The sequence below is a fragment of the Gallinula chloropus genome (genome assembly GCF_964237585.1).
Source record: "Gallinula chloropus genome assembly, chromosome: 1".
Taxonomy (NCBI): Eukaryota; Metazoa; Chordata; class Aves; order Gruiformes; family Rallidae; genus Gallinula; species Gallinula chloropus.
The window spans coordinates 148683403-148708769 of record NC_140085.1 but is presented as its reverse complement, the minus strand read 5'-3'; the positions used below and the strand labels follow the sequence as shown (position 1 = coordinate 148708769).

General features: G+C 45.3%; 2 protein-coding genes across 2 annotated transcripts in view; one reads left to right on the top strand and one right to left on the bottom strand.

Annotated features, from left to right (window-relative positions):
- The window catches only part of TMEM255B (transmembrane protein 255B), a gene marked incomplete at both ends in the record, with an annotated part of 77055 nt that extends 62982 nt beyond the window's left edge, over positions 1-14073 (top strand). Inside the window, 3 exons of the mRNA XM_084270980.1 lie at positions 378-463; positions 3856-4015; positions 13906-14073. Coding sequence (XP_084127106.1) covers positions 378-463; positions 3856-4015; positions 13906-14073 — 414 coding nt within the window. The remainder of the gene's footprint in view (positions 1-377; positions 464-3855; positions 4016-13905) is intronic.
- Positions 14074-18053: 3980 nt separating this feature from the next.
- GAS6 (growth arrest specific 6) overlaps positions 18054-25367 on the bottom strand; it is a gene marked incomplete at its 5' end in the record, with an annotated part of 43960 nt that continues 36646 nt past the window's right edge. Inside the window, 4 exons of the mRNA XM_084266604.1 lie at positions 18054-18531; positions 22304-22532; positions 23310-23482; positions 25066-25234. Of these exons, the coding sequence (XP_084122730.1) occupies positions 18380-18531; positions 22304-22532; positions 23310-23482; positions 25066-25234 (723 nt within the window). The 3' untranslated portion in view covers positions 18054-18379. The remainder of the gene's footprint in view (positions 18532-22303; positions 22533-23309; positions 23483-25065; positions 25235-25367) is intronic.

Below are 25367 nucleotides of genomic sequence, written 5' to 3'. Positions count from 1 at the left end.
CGGGACTGACGGTCCCTGAGTCACAGCTGTAGGGATCCGCGTCTCGCAGCTGCGAACTCTGGGTCTTAGCAAAACAGCACCAGGCTCTGCAGCAAAGTGCTGGAAAACTCTGTCAGCCCTGCCTGCAGGTTGGTGCTGGGGGCTCTGGACTCCATAATGCAAATGCCCCAAATCTTGGGCTGATGTCCCCAGTAAAACTCCTGGGAGCTCAGGGATGTCCTTCTGCTCTGCCATCACTGATTTTGGCATCTCAGGATCTTTCTGCACAACAGTAAATAAATCCAGATGCTGAAGTAGCTGCTTCTTTGGGGTCAGTAGGATGATTCACACATTACACTGAAAAACAGAATAAAAGTCAGCCTCTTCTTTTTTGGCAGGTGACATGTTACACCTTAAACAGCAAGTGCCAGCTGAAAGTAAAGAGTAACACGTGCTATTGCTGTGACCTTTACAACTGTGAGAAGTAAGTACCTGTGTGCAGTCAACAGCCTCTGAGAAATCTTAGGTTGTCCATCCCTCCTCTTAAGCGTCCTTAAACCTGGAAAAGCAACACAAGGGGCTTGTGTGCTGAGCAGTTTGTCTGCAAAGTCCTCATGCCAGCAAAGAAGTCGGGAGTTCAATATTAGTGGTGTCATTATTCCAGTTTCTTTTTCTTTAAATTTGTCCATGAGGTCTTTACTGTGTGATCACATCCACCACTCAGTCATGGCCCTGTCAGGATTTGCTGTGGTTCTTGCAATGACATTTTCCCATTAGATTTAATGAATATTTTTTTTTTTCCCTACCAAGCTGCAGGAAGGAAGGTGAATAGGACCACAGGTGTCCATGAGCAGAGATCACGTTGCAGGCATATGCAGAGCTCTTTTGTTAGCAATAGCCTCTTTAGGCATGGGATTTTGCTAAATTGCCACGGGATAGATAGAAAGGGTCTTGTGAGTGTTTTCTGAAGCTGTCCATTTGACTTTATCATTACCAAAGCATGAGATTTCAGAAGATAAGGAGAGGTAATGCCTGGATATGCTCACAGAGATCAGCTGAAAGTTAGCACATGGTTTTCATGCAGCAATTTAACAGGAGCAATAAAGGTGGTTAGGAAAACTACATCACAGCAAAGTCCAAGGGTTTGTAATGTGGAAGAAAGATGAAATGAACTTGCAGAACTGACTGGCCACCTGGCAGGTAGAGATTTCAACTTCAAGCAGCATCATGTCTTGAAAAATACAAGAAACTGAGGAGAATTTCCCAGAGCCTATCTTCTGCCTGATGCACCCTCTACATGCCTCAGTGTTATCTTACTGTGCACTCTCATGCAACCTTTGTAATCTTCTACATTTCACCCATGTGTTTCTCATCTTTCTCCCTTCCTGCATCTCCTGTTTTGTTTTGGTTTTGCCCCCTTTTCACCTGCTAGCAGCCCTGAATAACCCTGGTCCTCTGTAAGCCCTGGTTAGTGTGCTGCCAGGCATAAACATTTTAAGTGTAGGGGAATGAGGCTTCTACACAAGGCTTCTGCCTAAAAGACTAGGTCTTGCCCAGAACCTGACTCAACCAAAGAAGCAAAAGGAAATTTGGGACTGGGGGGAAGTCATCTCTGTATGTGTATTTCTCATGCACGAGAGATGCAGAGTGAGTGCAGGTCTGTAGAATGGATCCCTGTGAACGCCAGAGTCTTTGGCTTGTATCAAAAGTGTTGAATCTGGACATGATGAGAGAGTTGTGGTTGTTCAGCCTGGAGAAGAGAAGGCTCAGGGAACACCTTAGAGTGGCCTTCCAGTACCTGAAGGGGACCAACAGGAAAGCTGGGGATGTACTGTTTGCAAGGACATGTAGTGGTTGGACGAGAGGCAGTGGTTTTAAACTCGAGCAGGGTAGGTTTAGATTAGACATTAGGAAGAAGTTCTTCACTATGAGGGTGGTGAGACACTGGCACAGGTTGCCCAGAGAGGTGGTGGAGGCCCCATCCCTGGAGACATTCAAGGTCAGGCTTGATGAAGCTCTGAGCAACCTGATCTTGTTAAGGTGTCTGTGCTTACTGCAGGGGGTTGGACTAGATGGCCTTCAAAGGGCCTTTCCAGCCTCAACCATTCTCTGATTCTGTGATTCTGATTCTATTATGGAGGTATGGAGAACAAATTACACAGAAAGCGAAGAGTATGCACAAATTTGGTTTCTAGTCTATCACAGATAAATGAGGGGACATGATAGTTACAGTGCAATGCCTTTACACCAGGAATGCTTTCTTTCATGGTACACAACTAACTGCTGCATGTTAACACTGCATTGAACATTTCAACCTAATTCAGAGCAGAACAGGGGTCTTAAAGGGGTGAAAGCATTCAGAGGTATCAAATACAGTGACTGAAACTCTGCTGTTTGAAGCATAAGGTAACAGCAAGAAGAGATCAGGAATACTCCCCCTCCAGATGGAGACCTCCAGTGCCATTTTTCTAAGACATTTGATTTATCTGAAATACCTGAGACTGAGCATGGCTGTGACAGTATTCAGTGATGTAACTGAATGTGTGTGTTCTGCTTTTATTAGCAATCCACAGTGGACAGAAAGATCTTATGGTACTGGCCCAGACAAATCCAGAGTAGAGAAGCAGTCTTGTTTCTCTACAGACTTGACAACTGCCGTTCATAGAATGACTAGAGAGAAGGAGGAGGGGACACAGTCACACAAAGTGACATGATGCCAGCCATGCAATAAACTGGTACACAGGCAGGATTGCAAATCAGATTTCCTCAGGCTCACAGAAGCTGAAGCTGTAGGTTTATTTAGTTAAGCAACATCTGGGCTTGTGATAGGGCCCAGGTGAACTCAGCAGCAGCAGATCTGCAGTGCCAGAACCGTGACCCGCTAGAAATGATTGGGTATTTCCAGGAGTTCCTGTGTTTGGCTTGGTTCTTTGCAGAAATGTTGTGGGTTTCCCCACACTGCTACCTTCTGCAGAGCTTTCTCTAACCGATACCCCCACTGCTGCCCCATGTGCTGGAGATGGAGGAACGAAAGAGTGAGCACAAACTGCTCGCTTCTGGTTTCCACCATAGTCTGGTGGCAGTTTCCTAACAGTGCAAAGAAACAGACTTGGCATTTAAAAAAAAACTTTCCAGTTCAAATAGTTGCTGTAAGAGCTCATTAGTGGGCTAGCATTAAGGCAGGTACTGGAAAGAACTTCAGCTGTGGTTTCAGATTTTGCAGTGGGATATTCTCACTTCTGGCAAGGCAGTGAGGATTGACATCACAACACACCTGATTTACAATAACCAGTGTGGTGTAGAAATGTAAACAGAGATTCCTGGATAGTGCAATCCATAGTGTAAGGGCTCGTCTTTATACTGTACTGTGTTGCATCTGTTAATTAGGAACCGCTGACACCGTGAACGAGTGTAGCCAGCTGGCAAACTCTCCCTTCCTGTGGTTGAATTAATGTTTAAGCAGCTTGCCTTCCCCAGGGTCAGAAATGCCAGCAGAAGTCCAGGTAAACTGGGAAAAAAAACCCAACAGTGCTAAGGATGCTTTGACTGGTAGGTAAGTGACAAGGGCATCCATATGGCAGGACAAGGCCTGTTTTCAGAGACCCTGGGGGAAAAAGAAAGTCTCTGCTGGTGCACAGCATTCAGCCAAGCTATGGTTGGTATTAGTTGGACCACATCCTTAAACTGGCATTGGCAGAGCCAATTTTTGCCTACAGTAGGGATTTCTGCAGTTCATCTGAGCAGGTTTTGGTGGGGACATAGAGGAAGCGCTTTGGCAAAGAGGAAATGAAGCAGGAGGGATTCAGGTCTTCTGGTGCTCTGTGTTGTGTTCAAACCCATCCCCAGAGCAGTGATGTTGTCCTCGTTCCCTTTCAGCTCAGAGCAGTCCTCCAGCTACTACGAGTTTCTCGGCGTGAGCAGCTGCCAGGACGTGGTTCACCTGTATAGGCTGCTGTGGTCCTCCACAGTCCTCAACATCATCGGGCTGTTCCTGGGGATTATTACAGCTGCCATTCTTGGGGCCTTCAAAGACATGGTAAGGCTTTTGTCTCCTATGAGGACTTCTGTGGTTGTTGAGGTTAACAAATAGGTTAAAAGCAAGGAAGTGTAAGTATACAAAGGAGGCACTTTAAACATGTTTCCTGCCTGATCTGTCAGTCTGGAGTCCCATCTTTAAGCTAAGCTGTTGCCAGCTGCTGACAGCTAAGTAGGTCAAGCCAGGTCAGTGCACGAATGGAAGGGAAAAAAGTGCATGTCGGTGAGCAGATGCTGGCGATTCACTTAATGGTTCTGGGTGTTTTTGATTCTAATTCAGCATCGAACATGTGGGCCAGCACAGAGTTTGAGGATGCTGGTTGGTACCTGACATGTAAAATGCAAGTCCTGGGTGTGACTGTTTAACTTCATGTAGTTCTTTTCCCAAGAACGGGGATTAACTCTGAAGTACCAGTCAAGCTTTTATTTAAACAGTTGTATTGAGGTCACATTAACCTCCTCTGATGTTTCACTGAGGAATGCCACCCTCTAACTGGCCTCTGTTCCACATCAATGTGTTGTGCTCATGTGCACCACTACATTCAGAAGAGGCTGTGCGCTGTGAGGGAAGCTGCAGTACAGTGCTTCATCTGCCTGGATTTTCTAACATGTTAAAAGGGTGAAGTAGCTGTTCCTGGGATCATCACTGTTTGCTGCAGCAGTGTGGAACGCCCATGTGAGGAGGGGAATGCAGGCATCACCTACAGTAAGACCTTGGTAGAGCACTGCAGCTTTCCAGCGCTGCTAAGTATTTCCCCCTGCCTAGCAGATGGGTGTGAGCTCCTCCAGCAAAGGCAGCTAGCTGTAGGAGTTGCTAGTGCTCCCGTGAGGCGGGTAGGCTGTGGAGAGACATCCTGAGTCCATGTAATTGTCTTGCACAACCTGAGGCTTACATGGGATTTGGGCTGATGCTTCACAGCAGGGCAGGCTCCAACCCAGGCACACCTCTGTTCTCTGCGAGGGCCATTACTGCACTGCTTGCGAGGGTCGCCAAGTCGAGGAGATGTTCCTGGGAGAACTGGGGTGTTCACAGCCTGACACATTCCCTTGCTGGGAGGCAGAACCTGGGTCAAGGTCTGGGTCCTCTGGGTGGTGCAGAGCTGTGCAAGGGAATCACAGCAGCAGTGGATGTGCAGCTTCCCCCCAGGCTTGGCTGGAACAAGTCTGTCAGGGCTCCAACTAAAAACCTGATCTGAACAAGCTGTTTAATGTCTCCTGTGTAACAGGAGTGGAAAAAAACCCTCACTAGCTTAAGGGAAGGATGAGTTTGTGTCAGTTACCTCAGCACAGGAGCCGTGCTATGCTTGTGAAAGTGTTACAACAGCAGCACTCCAAAATGCAGTGGCCGCTCCCTGCTCCCGCCTGTGCTTTTTCAGGGTCTGCTAGCATGCTGCTCACTTTTGTTATGAAAGAACTCCTGGGAAAGACAGGGCCAAGAAAACATCAAGCAGAACAGGGAAAGAAAGGGGCATGGGACTGAAGTAAGGAAAAAAAAAACCAACCCAAACCCTCACAACAAAACCTGAATGTGTGGGAGAACAATTTTCTTTCTTTCAGGATGTCACCTTCCCACAGAAATGCTCACTGGCATTTTGCAGGAAGAGCTGCAAAGCCCGCTGAAATGCCTCAGGGCACTGCTCTGAGGTTGACTTCCAGTAAACATAGGGCCAGGCTGACTACTCAAACAAAAAAACATCACGTTTATCTCTGCGGAATGCTGGCAGCCAGAACATGTAACAAAGGGGAGAGTTTGCAAAACAGTGCAGGGGCCTCTAAACCCATCATGTTTCCTGGACAGAAAAAAAGAGGAAGAAGAAAAAAAGAAGTGTTGTTTTGGTTGTGGGTTTTTGTTCTGGTGACAAGTTCCCTGCAGACTCTGGCACGCTCCCTGTGGTTTTGCTGCCTGCCAGAGGTCCATGCATGCTCAGTGGGAAACATGTCATCCATTCCTGACCCCCAAGATGTCAGCTCTCAATGGCCTCTGTGTCACCCATGGGGCTGCCCTCTGTGATCTGCTGGGTGCTGGGAAAGCTGCAGCAGTCATCACAGTACACTCCGTTTCAAACCTACCGTGTGCTTGGATATGGGATGCTGGCTAGGCATCCTATAGACACCTTACAGACACCCTTAACAAAAACCAGGTTAAGATACAATGTAAATAGAGGTATGTACTTGGAGTAGCCAAAATGGTAAAAACTGTTTCGTTAATCCTAAAAGTTAATCTAGAAACTCCCTTCCCTGGCCTGGTATTTATCTGATCATTTGTAGATGTTTTCCTGACACACCTCGCCAAGGAATCTGCCTGCCCTGAGTTTAGGGTTGCATTAATCAGAACTACCTATGGTCCCACTGTGGGGGGCTACTGCCTTTTTAAAAATTTTTAATTAGGCTCCTTCTTGGAGTCCTTAAAGGAATCTGAACAGATTAAATATAATTCGTGTCTCTCCTCTTCCCTCACCCTGCTCTAAAAGAAAGGAAAATATACCCCATATTAACGAACAATGTGTTTGTGTCTTAGCACTTATGCAACTAAAGGTGCAGGCTGATGTTAGAAGTAGCTGTGGCTCAGAAATAAACCCTTGTGTCAGGTCTGTATCGGATCAGCAAGCTGACCTGCCCTTCTCTGCAGCCGCACAGCCCAACACACAGCAGGCACATCTGGATGGGGGGATGGCCAGCATGGCATTGGCAGTGCTCCCCAGCCAGTTGACAACTCCTTATCTCTTTGACTTGGGTGGTGTTTCAGTTTAAAATGTCTCCACCTACCTTCCTCTTTTATGTGTCATTACTGGAATACTTGATAAAAGCATCTAACCAGCTTCAACACCTGGCTCCAAGCTGAGACCAGATAGCCTGATAATAAGGTACTTTGGTCAGTGGATTTGGGATGGTTGACTCCCCAGACCTGTCTTTTAGGATCACTGCGATGTTCATCCTTAGCAACTGGAGAGCATTACTGCTGCTGCTGGTGAAGACAACACCACCAGAAAGCTGGTGACAAATGCAGAACAGGCACCCGTGTTTCATGTTAGGCAAAACAAGTGTTTCTTGCCATGTTTATGTCCATAGCCAAAAGGGCCTCATCCTCAGAGAAGGGGTGTGCTCTGGGCAGGGCCCCGGCCATGTCACTGGCCCAAACCTTTGGTTCTGAGGCAACCTCATTAGCTGCTTCTCGCTACTGCTGTCTGTTTGTCCTCACCATATCCACCCAGCAGGACAGGCAGAAAAGAGGTGTTTGGAGAAGGGTACTTAGAAGACAAGAGACTTGCCTTCTTGCATGAAATAGGCTTTCTGCTTTTGGACCCAGCCTTCCTCTGTGCCAGCTCCTGGGGTGTTCAGTTTCTCCAGAGAGCTTAGGCCTAGACTGTCAGGTAACCTCATGTGGTACACCAGTCAGCTAGATGATGTTTTCCATGTAGAGACACAATTAAAACACCTTTTTCATGGCCACAAGGGAGATCTCACACTATCTCCAAAGGATTCAGTGGTTTACTGAAAGAAATTACCACACACACCCCCCCCAGCAACCCTCGCTTTGCAAAGCAGAGGGTCATTAAAATCTTTCACAGAGCTCTACTGTCCTTCACAAATGGTTATATTGCACAAGGTTTTAGGTTTTAATACAAGGCCACTTTCATATTTAGCTTTTGAGGTTTTTTTCTCCTCCAGTTGTATCAGCTTGTTTAATATGAGCCATTACTTTTTCCTGCAAACCTCATCTCACATTGCAGTTAAAGGACAAGCACACAAACCCACAGGATCCGATGAAGGATTTTATTCAGTAGGAAGGAGTTGTGCACAAGGGGGCTGGTATCGTCCCACTGGCAGCAAACTCCATTTCGCAAGTGAGAGGGAGCTGCGAGAGAGCAGGTGGTCTGGAAAGGGAGATGGAGAGCAGAGAGAAGAAAACCAAGAGGGCATCAGGGAGCTGCTATTGGAAAGAGTCTGCAGTGAATGGTGAAGGACTGGGTGTTTGGTGCTGGAGTGGATAAGAGGATGTGGTCAAAAACTGTATGCTGTGTTCTTCAGGGTGTCTCGTCTGGAGTCCCGCCAGTGCTTCTGTAACTGGTGCTAGGGAAGCACCAGCAGTCTTTTTCCAAGGGAAGAAGATTAAAATAACTCTGCAGTTCTAGTCATAAAATTCACTCCAGATACACCCTCCCCTCTTTCTGCTCCTTATTTTTTTGTCATACTGGTATTGTGTTAGAAAACAGAAAGTTTTTTAATTGCCTAGTAGTTTATGTTAGGACCACTTACTGCTCCAGCCCCCTCTGCACTGTGCTGATACATTGTCTTCTGTGCTCAACAGGTACCTCTGTCCCAAATAGCTTTCAGTGCTGCACCTCCTCCTCAGATCCTGTACAATCCTGCACAGCAGATCCTGACATATGCTGGGTTTTGTCCTTCTGCAGCAACTATTTCTACATATCCATCCTACCCGTTACCTCTCCAGGTACAGTACCAAATGACAGCCTTCTTACTCTCTGAGAAAAGCATAAACTGTGACTCTGAACAAACTGTGCAGTGGTAGAACTTGGCTCCTGTGGGTTTGAAATGAGGCAAGGGAGTTGGATCCCAACTCACATCTCTGGGATGACTTAGTCTGTGCCTAGTTCTCAGATCTCAGGCTTTCTCTGGTCATCCTTTGGGTTCTATCTGCTGACCAGGAACCCCAGTGGGGGATTAGAGCTGCACTACAAGTAGTCATGAAGGTGAATGCAGCCCCTGCGCTGGGCAAGAAAAAGAAGCAGCAGAGGTGTGAACAGAAGCCAGAGGAAGCATATGATACATACAGGATTTGGCAAAGGTTCACAGACTGCAGTTTACCTTACTCTTAATGTGGAGATAAGTAGGCTCATCAGATGGAAAGGAGACAAGAAAGGTAAGGAAGTAAGAGGCCTGAAATCAAGTGATATGGAAAGGATTGTAACTGGGTATTAGTGATACCTGCTCCACACACAAAGGTTTGGTTGTCCCAGGTGGCAAGATGAGACAGAATATGAAATATTTTTACACATCAAAGATGATTCAAATGCCACAGGATGTTGTGGAAGAGTATAAATAAGGGGTTAGGGAATGAGTCCATCAGCTGTGATTAGGATGGGAATTCAGGTGTCACTTCCAGCCTAGCAAGTCCCCAGATGGCTTCCTGCCACATGAACCTCATCAGAAAATTAATCCCTTTTTCTTTTAGTCTTCCTATAAGCATCTGCTGCAGGCTTCTGCTGGGAGACAGGTCCAGATCTGCTATGGCAGTTGGCAGTAAGCAGAGCCTTACTGATCAGAGGCAGCTGGCCTGAAGGCGGAAGGGAAAGCTGCTGAAGATGCAGCTTTCTTCCCTCGCAGGAGGGGATACAGCATGAGCAGAGCCAACGCTGCTTCATCTCCTTCAGAAGGCTGAGGTGCAAGTAGTGCTCCAAGCCTGTGCTGCATCCAGCCCAGAGCTGACCTGGAAAATACAAGGAGTGCTGCTGAGGATGGTGTTTGGGTTGGGATATATTTTTGCCCCAGAGTTAGGTGAAGACTGCAGGGGGAGCTGATAAATGCCTGAAATGTCCTCAGGCCCTGGACCAACCATAGGAGCTTTTAGATTTTTTTTAAAGCACACTAGGAGTGTTCTGTTCAGTCCAATGGCTTGTTATACTTTGGCTGTGTAACATAAACTTAGTGCTAAACCGGTGGGTACCATAAGTTTTGCAATACTTCTTAATTGACAGCACTGCATGTTTAGTATGAGCAAGCTGTGGACCAGCTCCCCACAGCCTCCTGGCCTCTTCAGGGCCAGGAAGTTCCCAGTCACAAATACTGGAGCATGGTGATCACCCAGATCAGTGAACTGTTGGGGTGTTCCTGGTGTGGGTTTGGCCCATACCACCTAACATCTTCCCAACAATGCCCAGGAAGGGGTCAGGAGATAGCAAGGGCAACAGACAGTTCCCAGTAGGTAGTATGCAGACAGTCACACTGGTTTGGTGGTAAGAGTTCAGCTGTCAGGGTGTGATATGTGCTGTGCCAGTTGGCTTCACAGCCAGAGAACAGTCCTTGGCACAGCTTACTTATTAACATAAATGGGGCCAGGCACTTTTGGAGACCATGGGTTGAGAGGGAAACAAGAGCACACTCAAGATCTCTTTTTGTTTGCTTTCAGCTGAAAAGCTGTGCTGTTCTGCAGCATTCAGTTAGCACATAGCCAAGAGTAGAGAGAGAAGGGGATTAAAACATGAAAGCAAGCAATTAAGCTGAAAAGATGCATGTAAGTAGTCATGAGGATCAATTGTAACTGCTCAGTGCTGTGTCTTCTGAGAAACAGAAATATATCACATTTACCCCAATTTTTTAACCACATTCCAAAATAAACAGTTCTTTTACTAGATTTCTACTTTTTCTAAGAAGTGTGTTCATTTGTCTTCTCTCCCCATCATAACATTCAGAAGCAGACACTAACAGCTGTCTCCAAGCCAGGAGAGGTTAGCAAGATGATTTGGGCTCCAAAAGGGAAAGAGTTTTGAATCCTTTTCCTGGGAAAATAAATTATAAAAAAAAAAAACCAACCCAAAAAAACCACCAAAACAAACAAGCTGCCTGCCTGCATGTATGAGTTCATTATGTTGTAGTTTGGAGAGAACTCATTTCTGCATCAGTATATGAGTTTAAAAATTGTAACAAACTTACTCTAAGCTACAGAAGGGTGAATGTTAACCAGAAGCTTAACTGTCAGCCACTGACATTACTTGAGAGCTGTGGGCTGAATCCATGGGGCTGGAGGTCTTCAAGATCCATCCAAGTGCTCCCAGCAGTGCCCAGCTGCTGAATTCAGGCCTTCACAAAACTGCTCAGCTGGTCCTGGTCCTTAGGGCAATTACAGGGCCTGAGGTTGCGATTCACTTGGCCTAAACACAGGGGCTGTTGGCCTGTCAGGATCTAGTCCTGCCTGATAATGAGACCAGGTAGCCACCTGGCCCCTGCTGCGCCTCTGGGAGGGTCCAAGTCCTGGAGATCCTAGGTCATATCCATATGGATGCCAGGGGTATCCCATGGCATCCCAAAAGGTCTGGACACTTACACGTGGGCAGCCGAATTGAGCTCTAGGTGTCCATAGTGTAGAGGACTCTGCCTGAGCTGCTCTATCCTTTAGAGTCCACAGAGTCACATGTGAATTACCTCAGGCTACAGATACATGATGTTAGTGCTACAAATGTACCTAAAGGCCTTTCTGCTGATTAGGAATGGGATTTAGGTACCACATGCCACTGTGCTCTGCACTTAGATATAGATGTTCTTGAGCTTTCAAATGAGATGTCAAAATCTGAGGATGAACCCTGTATCCTTGGGATGCATCTCAGTTGCCTAAAGGTACGGCATCGGAGATGGCCTGATGTTCACAAGACATCCATACAGGCCTGACTGAAGTGGGCCAAGGTCTACATGAGACTTGCCCATATTTCTGGAGGAGCTGGCAGAGGGTGCCCTTGGGCATCTCAAAAGGCAAAACTTATTTTCTTCCACAGAGCCTAAGATCCACATAAGGGCCCCAGGCTGTACCTCCCTTCTCAGTACTCCCATTTGGCTCAGCACTGTTCCTGAGCACCTGCATTTCACACTGTCCTATTTGGGGCAGGGTCACACACAGGGTGGTTCAGTACAACAAAGTGAGCACAACCTTCTTCACCTAAGAGCTAAGGGCATGGGGGAGGGAAGTGAAATGATGCTATTTAATGAAGTAGAGCAGCTAGCAACCAATTACCAGGTAATAACTCTAGCTGGAACCCTCATCTCAACCAGAGGAAATCCACAGCCTCCTGGGAACACATCTGACAGTCTGGCATGCAACATGCCTAGCCTAAGTACTGCCTGCACTTGCATGGACTGAAGCTCTGTTAGCTCAAAGACTATGAACCTGAGTTCACCTGTGGCTCCTGCCGTTGAGCAGGTTCATTCAAACCACTCTGCTGAATCCAGTATCTACAGAATAACTGCTTGGTGGAGGGACAAAGGCTTTAAAAAAACAATCACAACCTGAACTGGTGGTGAATGCTCCTCAGTTCACCTCATACTTCCTTGTCCACAAGCAGAAACCAGTCAAATGTAAGAAAGAAAGGGTGATAACAGGAATGCTTTTTGACAAGGATGTAACCAGCATTTATTTGTTTACTGTGGCATGTGCTAGCAAAATCATTCTTACTGGTACAGTTCAGTCACAGCTAGTCTTGGTAACGAGCCTGCCAAGTAGTCAGGTAAATGATTAGCTGCACAGGGACTGGTGGTGATGACAGCAGTAAGGGTTGTGCCAGTCATTTCTGCCAGAGGAGAATGCATTACAGAAGCAGTTCTAGGCAGACAGATGGAAATGGTGGCTGCAGTTTGATGGGGAAAGGAAGCAACAACTCCAAAATAAATAAAAAATCCAAATTGCTCAAATCCCTAACAACTATGGTTGAAGCTGACTTAGCTAGAAGGTCTGTCAGTATATCTGCACTGCCTCCAGGAGAGTTACAGAAAGGGCACAGCCAACCTTCCTGTCAGAAAGTCATGGACTGTTTACAAGGGCAGGTACAGATAGGACAAGGGGTAATGGCCTTAAACTAAAGGAGGGCAGATTTAGATTAGATACCAGCAAGAAGTTCCTCCCTGTGAGGGCGGTGAGGCCCTGGCACAGGCTGCCCAGAGAAGCTGTGGCTGCCACCTTCCTGGCAGTGCTCAAGGCCAGGTTGGATGGGGCTTGGGGCAGCCTGGTCTGGTGGAGGGTGTCCCTGCCCATGGCAGGGGATTGGAACTAGAAGAGTTTTGGAGTCACAAACCCATCTGTGGTTCTGTGATTCTATGACGTCCCCATTCTCAGTAAGTCACCCTGTGGAACAAATGCAGGACAACATTCTTCTCGCTATGGGGATCTGACCCAAGGTAGCAGGCCCTGCTGACTCGGAGCCCCACAGAGGCACTGTGTCCACCAGCCCTGGAGAGCTCTGAGATGCCATTGTCCAAGTGCCAGCTCTCATATTGGCCTTCTAGGTGATGACTATTAATTTCTTCAGCAGAAGGGAGCAGTGTTTACTTGCCTGGACCTTTCATTTCCCATGAAAAAGATCAACAATTACTATTTTTTGTTTTGCTTTTTGAATTCCTGGCACTTTAGGCCTGAACCTGAGGGGAGCTGAGCACAACTCATCTGACGAAGCCCATGGACTGGCATGTGTCGGCATATACGGGTGGGATGGGGAGTGAAATCCTGACACTTTTGAAATCAATGGCAAATCTTGGTTTAAAGTAGAGGTTTATCAAAAGTATTAGTCCCTACATGCATTCTTTTGTTTTAACAGACTACTTTTTCCTGAACGTGGGCTGCTTCTTGAGCTTCCTAAGCTCTATTTTTCATGCCTCTTCCACCCAAAGCCCTGTTAGAGCTGAGACACACAGATTAAAGACCCACAGGGACATGTGCCCACCTGTAAAATCTTCTCTTAAGAGGAACTTGCATTTGGCACAGGAATAAGTCCATGAGTTTATGCAAGTATCATAACCAAGATTAATTACATCTGAGATAATTTAGGTTTGTTGGTGGGGCCTGGAAAAGAGCAGCTACCCATAACCTAATCAGGTGAGGCAGGTGCAGTGCCTCACCCAGGAAGCCAGAGCATCTTTTCCTGCAGAAATTCCTGTCCTGCCCAGCTGGATGTGCAATGCCTATTAAATGAAATCTGTCTTGTTTCACTGGGCTCCGTCATCGCTGTGCTTACGCCGGCGATTTTAAACTGGAGTGGGTGTCGTGCTGCAGTGCATGGGAAATTTAATCATGGGGCTTATTATATAATACTTGCCTGAGATACAAGGCAGAGCTGCAAACGGGGCTGTAATCCTTTCCTGAAGAAGGTGTTTTTCTCTGTCTGTGTGCAGCCTGCCAGCAATTTCCCAGGAACGTCGTCTACTGACATTTCTTTATCAGAAGACACTCAGCCTCCATCGCAGTCCAGCTCCAGCTACGGCCTCCCCCCCAACGCTCCCGCCCTCTATACACCGACCTACTTCTTGCCTGGGGAAAAGCCTCCACCATATGCACCATAGAACAAAGCCTTTATTTTAGGTAGCTGGTAAGCTTTTGTTTTCATTTTAAGAACCCTCTGAAAAGTGTGCTGTGCAGGCACTAGGCTCTTCCAAGGGACCCATCGCAGAGTGTGCTGTGACCACTCTGCTTTTACCCGCATCTCACTGTCAGCAGAGCAGAACCCTGAACACTTAAGGGCAGGCACATCACCAGCGGGGTGACCTCTTACTGCCAGTTTGCCTGCACTCAAATGCATAAACAGGAGGGGTTTTTTTTCCTTCTCCATCTACTGGAGAATGATACCTGTTCAAGAGGAGAAATGAAGAAAGCACCCCGGGTACTTGTTCTGCTCTCATGAACCAGTGTAGAGGGGTTTTAGCCTGTGTTGTTCCGAGTGGGTAGTCTGGAGCTCTCAGAGTCAATCATTTCGGGTAGGAGAAGACCAGGTGTTTGTTTGCTTGCAGTATTTATTTAATAACCCTTTTTGGTGAAAGTGTTGTACCAATAAAAAAAAGTGTGGCAATTATTTTACAATAAATGGACTGTGTATATTTATACTGCACCCAAGGCTGTGCCTGTTTGTAAGGACAGGGAAACAAAAGAACGGAGGACAAAGTGCCCTACTGAATTGTTCCCTCTTTCCTGAATTGTTCCCTCTTTCAAGCTTCAAACAGGAAGCTTAATTTTTGGGACTATTTCATCTGAACTTTGTGCCAGTCTAGTGTGTGTAGTAAAACGTCACGTCGGTGTGCTAAAGATGGAATTTTCAGACAGGTATTTAAGCTGCACTGGAATGTTCAAATTAATTCTTTCCTATTCACGAGGACCACAACCAAACCCACTCTATGTTAAACCCCAGCTGGTTATTTTTAAACTGATCAAGACCTGATCTACATGTTTTACCATGACTGAAAAAGAACAGCTGAAGGGTCAGAATGCCAGCTTATCAGTTTGTTTGCTTGTTTTTAATTTTCTCCTATGGTATGGAGAGAAAAGTACAATGACAAGGCTAAGAAGCCATATCTGTAGCAGTGCCATTGACAGGAACAGAGTCTTGCCACTGTTGTGTGCAGCCTGCCCCTTTGCTATGCGTCACATTACCTGGGATCCCCCCCATAGCACATGGCTGCCCTGTTTTGAGGCAGGAGCAGCTACACCAGCCTGAAACCCCATCAGACTGCTGCATCCTTCCGCTGAGTTTTGCTCTGGCAGGAAGGGTGGTGGTGCTGCTTGCTCTACAGATCCTACAGTCTAGACAGCGATGAAGCTATAGAAATTTCCTGAAAGGCCAAAGAGCAAAGCAGGGAAAGGAAGGTATTCCTCATTAACTTTTTAAGCAGCTGCTTCGTATTACAAAAATGCTAAAAAAACCCACCCTATGTAAACAAAACCAGCCTACTTGACAGTTTCCTTTGAAAGGAAGTGACACCATCAGACCAGCTGAAAATAGAACAAAGAATGATCAGCTTTCTACATAATATTTTCCACCTTTCAAGAAATGTGTTCATTTATATACTGTATCTCTATGTATAAAAGGCAGGTTCGGTACCAACACACCTAAGAGAAGAGGTTCATTTATATGGGCAGCAAAAAAGATGTTTTGTTTAATTAAAGAAGGATTTTCTGAGATGCAGAGTTTTAGGCCAGCGTCGTTAACATCAGTGACAAGGTGCCTTGCATGTATTGTTGGCAACAAGAGCTATAGGAACCTGGTTAAGAGAAACGGAAGATGGAGAGGAAACCGTTATTTTTCCTTGAAGCATGAAGTTTACACATCCAGAAAGCTCAGTTCTTGTGCAAGTGTGTGCTGTGCAGAACACAGTCACCCTGATCTTAAGTAGAATGACACTTTTACTTCTTTTTCTTCACTACAAATTACTACTGGGGGACCACCAGGGTTCATTTGGGGGGACTCAAAGCCTAGAACAGACTTGTTCCATTTTAAGTTAAGCACCTAGACTGCTAATAGAACAAAAATTAAATCAGTATTTCTCTTGGGCACAGGGACTGAGGAGGAATGAAGGAATGCTTTTTCCCCCTCTTTTCAGTGGTATACAGAAGCAGCCGCAGTACCAGGCTGGAGGAACAGGCAATGAAGTATTAAAAACTATCCAGCTTGACACAGAAGACCCCCCCCTGGATTTCTGTAGTTCTCCAGACTTAGGAACTGTGGCTTTCTCTTCCAAACCACATTTTGGGTTTGGGGGCATTGTGGTCTGTGCAAAATACTTTTGCATGCATACACACATACACACACACACATACACACATACACACAGAGAGGCATAGGCGGGGGGGGGGGGGGCAGCTTTTGCTCTGAATTAGATTGATTTAGAAAATGGTCTTTTTTTTTCTTTTTCCACATAATAATATTAAGTCTGAAACTGTCAGCATTTTACAGGATTCACAATTCGAGGATGCAAAATACTCTGGCCTCATAAATAGTATCACATTAACACAAAGGTCAGACATGTTTGTGATTCATTTATGCCACAAGGTAGTTTTTTGGGAACTACCACAGAAATTATACAAAAATGCCAGACACAAGACTATTTTGCTAACATGCTTCCTTTGAAAAGAAGACAGCAAAACAAGGCTTTTTTTTCATCTACTTTGTTTAAAAAAATAGTAGGTGTCGTCCAACTTTGTACTGTTTTCATTAGGGCTACTCCAAGTTAAAAAGATGGGAGATGTATTTTGATAAAGGACTAAAATAAACACAGCCAACACACAGAAAGCAGAGCAAAGCAGTGTGGAAGTGGTGTTAATCGCAGTATCTTCAGGTTTCCCAGCTCTCACTGGAGATACTGAGATGTTTCTCAGGTTCTCCATCATACCACAAGTTGATCCAGACTCATTAACTCTAACACAAGCACTCTCAGGAATGATATGGTTTCCCTTGCTCTACAAAAATAGCAAAACCATAGAACTACCTACCAGCTTTTCCTATCCATGCACACTCCACCAATAGATGTCACAACACACGTGGACTGTTAGGCTCACCTGCCATCTCCATATTTGGCTAGGCAAAACATGACATAGAATGACCAGGAACAATTTATAGAAGACCTTGCAGGATTAGGCATTTTCCATGTTAGTCCCCTGAAGCACAGAGTAACCTTAAGCTACCCAGTATATAGATTTCCACCCCAGCATTTGGATTTCCACCCCAGCATATACCTTTCTCAGTTCAGTAACCTGATGCAAGACAAGGGCCAAATAAAGCAAGATTGAAGTGTCTCAAAGCAGGCTAGGCAAAGCCCACCCCAACTGCACCAGGAGAGCTTAAAAGCTGAATGCATTTTATGGCTCTGCAGCCTCTCCCGAGTAACCCCCCACGCATATTCTCACCACGCTGCAATTCAGCCTGGCTACCTCTCAGTCTCAAGCCTCTCTGCTCCCACTAGGCTCCCAGTGGATGATCCAACTTAAAATTTAAGCAGCAGAAGTATGTCATCGCCAGATAATATTCCCCAATTCTTGACACCTCATCATTTGCTTCAGTGGTTATTGACACAAAAGACACATGACTTATGGAGTCCTGTCTTCTAATTGTTTCCTGCTGACCCAACTTTGTTTTCCTTTTTCTGTTGAGCAAGAGTTTTTCTAAAGGTCACAGCTGATTCTTCTATCTGTGGTACCAGAAAGAGAAACTCTAGCAGTAAGAATAGCAGCAACCATTTCCTTTCCATCCTGGAAGATATATAAGCACATAAATCCCCCCATCTCCAAACAAAAAAAAACAATCCAGCCAAACACACACACACACACACACACACACACACAGAGCGCTAATATAATCTCCACATCAGGCATAGCCTGAGTCATTATCACTGAGTAAGAGAATGCAAAATAATCTGAGTACAGGTAAATTAAAAACTTGTATGTAAATATTTTATTCTCTCATATTTTGCAAATCAGAAAGCAGTGTTTGGTAATAAAAAATAATACAGAATTATTATTTTTCTTCCAGTCCACGCTCATATATTCCCAGGTTTTCCACATTACAGATAAAACCATCCCTTACAGTCTAAAGTTAACATTCACTGTAGGTATATCCTGTAATTTTGGCATATTTAATATTAGTCTTCTGAACTATTTACAAATATATTACAACCTTTAAACCTCAAAGCGAAGGAGTATTTCAATGATCAATCTGACATAAGGGTCAGTAGCTCCTACATAACTTCAGTGTTTAAGAGAAACTATACACGCAGTGCGGTAGGTCTGAATAATTTATATCTTTTTTTTAAAAAAAGAAAAAAAACCAACAAAATAAAAGCATTGAAAGTTTCCAAATATCAAACTTTGGCATTGCAGTGGTACCTACTGCCCTGCCTCAACTGGAGGACAGGAATGTGAGGTGATATCACTGTGTTTGTAGAGAGCCTCGTCCAAGTCCAGTGCCTTGCTGCTCAGCTTGATGGTCATGCAGCCATGGTAGGATGCAGTGACTGGAGTGGAAGTCACAGGAACATCTGTGTGAAGGGGAAGACAAGCAGTTTGATGGCTGGTTTTTGAATAAATACCTGCCCTAACTGTATGCAGATGACTGTCACTTAATTGAACTCAAGCTCTCCGCTTCTCCATTACAGGATTTCTACTTCCCCCGCCTGGCCCTCTCACCAGACAGCAAAAGCACAGTCCCAGGCAAGGGGAAAACGCCATCTGCTCTCCTGCAGGAAAGCCCTTCTCCTAGGCTGGGTCATTCCTCAGCTGCTCTGTGTCTCTGCCACGCCTCCAGCCCTGATGAATCTGTGTGCTGCACAGCAGGGAGGTTTCACTCCAACTGCACGCTGCATTCATGGTGCTTCCCACCTTGACATCTCCCTCCCTCCTTCCAGCTCTGAACCTTCTATTGTAGTGGAGTTGCTATACCTTCATCTAATGCTCTCTCTCCCTCTCCCTTCAAAATACCTGCCAAAACATTATAGGCAGGAGTTCATGGCAGGAATGGTCATCCTGTATGCAGCCTCTACCACTTGTCAAGCTCAGCATTACTGTGATTAGCTCATTGATGCCTTTCTGGCATTCATCAGAAAGGTGCTGGAATACATCAGTGGAGTTTGTAAGACTAACAAGACTAATTCTTACTATGGAGACCAACTGGTGACATACTTCAGTTTACCTGAGGCAGAAAACAGATAGCAAGGAAGAAGACACTAAGTACAATCAAACAGACCAGAGGAAATTAGTCCATCATATTACTAACTTCTGTAACACAGAACCACAGATGGGTTTGGGTTAGAAGGGACCTCTAAGCCCATCTAGTTCCAACCCCCTTGCCATGGACAGGGACACTCTCCACTAACCCAGGCTGCCCCAAGCCCCATCCAACCTGGCCTTGAACACTGCCAGGGAGGGGGCAGCCACAGCTTCTCTAGTCAGCCTGTGCCAGGGCCTCACCGCCTTCACAGGGAAGAATTTCTTCCTGATATCTAATCTAAATCTGCCCTCCTTCAGATTAAGGCCATTACGCCTTGTCCTGTCACTCCTTGATAGAGTCCCGCCTCATGTTTCCTGAAGGTTCCCTTTAGGTACTGGAAGGGTATATCATATACAAACTGACCTTAAATAAACAAAAATCCCTCTGTATGTAATAAAGTAATAACATGAAAATTTACGTGAACTGTGTCCTCTGCCCTTCCCCAAAAGTTATTACTTTATTTACAACCCAAAGCCAGACCAATCAAACTGGTCATGCAATGGAAAGCAGTGAATATCTCGAAGACTATTTAACTTCACAGTGATGGTGGTAGCTAAGTAAACCCCTTATCTTTATACTGAAGCAAGGACAGCTTGAACAATAGCCTGTCCTGGTGACCTGAGATTATATACAATTCCAAGGGTTCTGCCTGGAGACACATTGGACCAAATCTGAAGCTGATGTGATCAAACACAGCTCAGACTGAGGACAGACTCTGAGACTGAGGGAAAGTTGAGTGAGGTATTTGTGCAGGATCTGTAAGTCACAACAAGATCCTATCAATTTTTCAGCTCCCAGGTTGAAAAGTACCGTAATTGCTTCAACACAGTTGCATCTTAGCTATTTCCTACTCCTCCTGGTTTATCAAATTTTATCTGTGAAGACTGCTTAAGAGAAGGGGGCATCTGTGTTGTAGTGCTGCATATGAACATAAACTAGGTTTTTGACTCAGAAGTTGACAGTGTTGGCTTAATGGCCTCAGCACTCATCTAAGGGATCACACGGATTGCTGCCACGTGTGCCATGGGGCTGACTGGAAGACAGTGGGGGCTCTGAGATGGATTTGTGAGATACTACCAAAAATAGTTTAAAAAAAAATAATAATTCTTTGTGTATAACTTCAAATCAGGAAAAATACTTAATTTTCTGTTATGACCAGGAAGAGATGTCTGAAGTGTGATCCTACAAAGCCTCAGAAGCCTTGTTTAGAGGTTCCTTCAGCTGGTGGTATACACATGGCCTGGAAAAACACCTATGCATTATATAAATTACCTAATTTAGGATTTACCAAAACTGAACAAACTACAGAAAAGGTGGCAAATGCCTATATGTTCCCTATGATTTCTTGAAACTCTGAATACTATATCTGCAATATTAACTGCACTTAGGTTGGGATATACGACATATTTTGACCCAGAATTCTTTCTTTAATTGTGACAAGCGGAATAAAGACATTAAGTATGAGCACTATACTTTGTTTTTCCACAGGGTATGGAAGCAGAGAAAACCAAAAACAACGTAGTATTTTCAAAATTTGAGCAAGCCAACCTCAGATCTGGCCATTTGGTATAGCTATTTAACCCAGGGTGATGAATCTAACCAAAGTGTTGACAATGTTTATTCCTTTGGCATACGACAAGATTCCTCAATGCAGCAAGTGCTGGGTTCCTCTCAATGGCAAAAGCAGACCAGAGGCAGGAATTCCCTTTGCTGTGCAAAACAGCTCAAAGGGGGGAAGCAGCTAAGCCTACAGAAGCCAGCTGGGTCTAAACAGCCGTAGCTATGACATCTCCCCCTTAGTTCTGGCTAATTAAAAGCCGTCCTTCACCCTGCACAGTTAGTCAAAGTGAACCACAGAGAACTCGGGCCAGCCACAGATTGGGATTGTTTTATGAGCTGTGGAAGTCGCTCCTGTGCATTTGAGAGCTCCTTGGAGTAGAGCAGGTGCGATGCCTTCCTTGTCCTGCAGCGGCCAGCTCGGACAATTCAGTCTGACCCTGGAAGGTGCCACATATGGGGATTCATTGTTGTTCCTGCCAGTGTGTGAACATCTGAAATTGTCTGCGTCCCCTGCTTTTAGGTGTGACCAGGAACATACACACTCAGTGAACTCTTGCTCCTGGTGGGAACCGTCACGCCGTGTGTCCTGGCACACATGGCCCAACAGTCACCCTGTTCCAGCCTGACTGCTTCAGGACCTACCAAGAGGCCAGCGCCGCTGCTCCTCCCTCACTTGGGCAAGTAAGGGCAAGGCTCTGCTTAGCTGCTGGCAACAAAATAGGATGTACTGCTGTGCATCAGAGGCTTAAGTGTTTCCTTAATTGCATTCCTCAGCAGTAGGGATTGATAAACCAGTTCAGCCAGAAGGAAAAAAAACAACTCCCAAACTTGGCCAAAATTCATAATTCCGATGAAAATTTGATCTTCCGGGTTCAGAAGAGAGGAGCAAACTGACCTCCCACAAGAAGTGCTGCTGCTGCTGCTGAAAAGCCAGCAAAGCTATAAATAGTGGCAACCCTTTGGCTGTGTCCTGCGTACTTTCTGCTGGGAGGAAATCTGTTAATTGCCTAGTGCTGTGGTCAGTTCAAAGAGAACATCAGCCAGGGAGAATTATCACATTGAGCTTCCTGAGCTTCAGGCAAACTGATGTGAGGCCCTGGCACTCCCCTCAAGGAGAGCTCGCACATGTTCACTGCATTAATGGAGCACCTGTGGTCCAGGTCCTATGGATTTTACCAGGTTTAAGATAATGACCCTGCTGACAGCTATCCTTCAGATAAATCATTCCAATTGCTGACCAAGCAAAGCCTCCTCTTTCAATTTATGCCTCCAGCTGTCCTCAGAAGGACACAATTATTCCAGGAAAAAAACCCACCCAACATGTTGAGCAGACCCTCACGTCTGTTAAGGCCAGAGGCCTGCACTGCAGGCAAAGCCAGCGCAAGCAGAAACAGAGGGATGCTCCCAGGTTGAATGACCAAGACAGCCAGCTCAGGAAGGTGAGTTGGTAGTCTGTAGTCTGTGTTACAAAGCTGAATGCTCACCTGGCAGTCCTCCCACATAGGTCTTCACCGTTGACTGCAACGAGCTCTCCAAGATAGACAGGCTGTCCTCTAACTCAGACAGGCTTAATTCACTCTCTCCATCTATCCCATCGACGCTCAGGGACAAGTGATCTTTCTTGAGGAGGATGTCCACAGAGTGTTCCTTCTTATCACAGAGATTTATTGCCAGCCTGGACACAACTGTGTTCTCCAAGGCCACGATGATAAACTGGACAGCAGGGCAAAGAATATAAAAAAAGAGGCAATGAGCAGAAATATACCTCATCACGCTTATCCAAGACTAGGATAACCCAACTCCGGCCTCATTTACAGAGATTTTGCAGAGCCACCAGTGAATTAGCTTCACTACTGGTGCTGATCCTGTTCTGAGCTCATCTGCATAGATGGCAGACCAATGAACCAGTGGGACTAATTGTTAGTTGCAACCACTGTCTTCTCGGAGAGAATTCTTAGTGAGTCTTAAAGAGGTTGCTACATGGAACTGGAACCAATTAGATTAGAGCTGCCTGTTGGCTCTTGCATTTTAATGAAATCATTCCTGGTTTATGATCATGTAGTGCCAGAATATAACCCTTTATTATGAATACCATTAAAGCTGCAGCTTCAGCACTCCCATCACAAATGGCCTTTCACAGCACCTGGAGCGTCGCCTAAGCCTATCTCTTGACTGCTTTGGGACTGTCACTGACGAGCTCCAGAGAATGGAAATTATTGCTTATAATAGTATTAAGCAGTTTCTGTGCTAGAGAAATATAAGAAAATATACCTGCACTCAAGAGACCAGTTCCATCTTTTACCTGGGCATTTGCGAAGAGGTCCCAAGTAGTGTCTGCCACATACCCATAAGAGGCAGAACTTTGGTGTCAGCCAAGCACCGCAGTCTCAGACCTCGTTCTGAACTGGTGGGTGCAAAGAAACAGGCAGGCAGCAAACCTGACAGCTTTCAGTTCCCAGGAAATAGGAAGGAGACTTCTCTAATCTGTACCTGCTGTTTCAGTTTCTTTGTGGAGTGATAGTCAATCAGAGAGAGTGATAAAGGGACAGATGCTTCTTCTGTAACCAGAGCAAACAGCACGCCAGTATCTGTTGCTGGTTGAATTGCAGCATTTAATTCTATTACCCAACTTGTCTCAGTGTCATTTCCAGAAGAAGGTTGCACTACAAACAAATAAAAAAGAAATGCATAGCATGACAAAACTAACAGGTCAAATGGTAGGCTGTGAAATTTCTGCCTGGAGAAGAGAACAAGTGGATGAGAGCGTGGAGGGACTGACTGCCACATTTCTTTTGCTCAAACAAAATTTCCAAAGCACCTGGCCGTAAAATCAGAAGAAAATGGTATCAGTTTTCTTGTTACCTCCTGCATTCTGCTGCCTTTCTGCATGCCAAAGGACAAGGTTAAGAATTTTTTAATCACAAAGAGACGTTCAAATTCCCATGGCTGTCAATCCAAGACATTCAAAGAACTGCTGCAAGATGGGGCACACATTTTTTACATTGTTCTTAACTGTTGAAAGATCTCTGAGGAACCCAAATCCAAATCTCACATATAGGAAACATTTCTATGAAAACCAGTGTTAACTGGAAAGGATATAAACCTAATAATAAACCTAATAGCTTCCTGATCACCAGCCTGTCAGAAGCATGGGGTGTTTTATCTCACCTGCTGAACTCTGAATTAAACTCCAGCATCTTTCTTACTGCCCCAATGCTATTGAAATTTAAAAGGTGCCTGCTGAAGCCTCGAAAACCTCACTTCATAGTAACATTAACCACGCTGGCTCACCACATCTGAAACACACTAAATAAGTTTTTTTAAAAACCTTACTGTTACAAAACAAGCAAAACCCCAAAACAACAACTAAAAGGGAGAGGATTATTGTCTGTAGGGAAAAAAAAGTATATAAAAATGCAGGTGCTCAGGATTCATCTTTGCTGAGTGTTGTCATTTGTATTGCAGATGCTGCTTTGTTTCTACTTTGCAGCTTCTGAATCCATGTGGGAAGCAAGACAACAGACACCTGATACTCGCTCATTTGCAATAGCACAGCAGAAAAATCCACATAATGATGCACAGAAGGCTTCTGCAGAGGAGGGCTTGCACACAAAACTAAAATAGATGGCTGGCATTCATATGGTTTTAAAAATACTGACGGCTGATCGCACATATAAACAAACAGGATGATGCAGAATAAAGAAAAGGTGCCTTTCAGAGTGTTAAATTAGTATGTCCAGGTTTGTTTTGAAGCCTGTTATTACCCTATCTAGGCCAATTGCATTCAGCTTGTATCAGAGATACTCAGTCTCTTTGTTCCAGATCTAACAAAGCCTACCCAGTGATTAAAAGTGAATCTGATCCTGGACATTTTGCCATGGACAATATTGATTTTCTGCCCACCATCAACTCAAGATACAGCACTCACTTCCTGTTTAGGAGAAACCAGGGCATAGTGCCAGAATCAGCTACGCAGCTGAGAGAGGGATGCGAAGCCCCTAATGCTGAAGATGAGCTGGAGCCAGCTTGGATGTGCAGTGTGTTACTGGAGCTACACAGAAGGAACCTGATCCATGCTGGTCATCAGACATGGGACTTCCTTCACTGTGAACCACAAGTTTAGCTATTCCCTCCCCATCCGCAGCTGCCAGTCAATCAACACCAAGGCCAGCATATATCTAAGTCTTAAACTGCATGGTTAATGGCAAGACATTAGAAAAAAAAATAATAAAAAAAAAAGACTTACTGTAAGTAAGATTAAACATAGCAAAACCTCGTCCAGGATAGAAAGACCCTCGTCCTGCTACAGCAAAGCACTGCATCTTTTCATTCATCTTTATGGTCTCTTGGATAGTGGTGTCCTCCCCATTCAGCCAGTTCCATGCCCGCATGCAGCCATCCAGCCGAGGGTTTATCTAGGGAGATAAAGCAGCATCTCACACCTTAAACAACTGCCCAGTGAAGAATAACTGGGTTTTTTAGGTGCAGAGGAATACGGAGTTACATTACGATGCTGAACAAGAGAAATCATTTTGATGAGTTATGCAG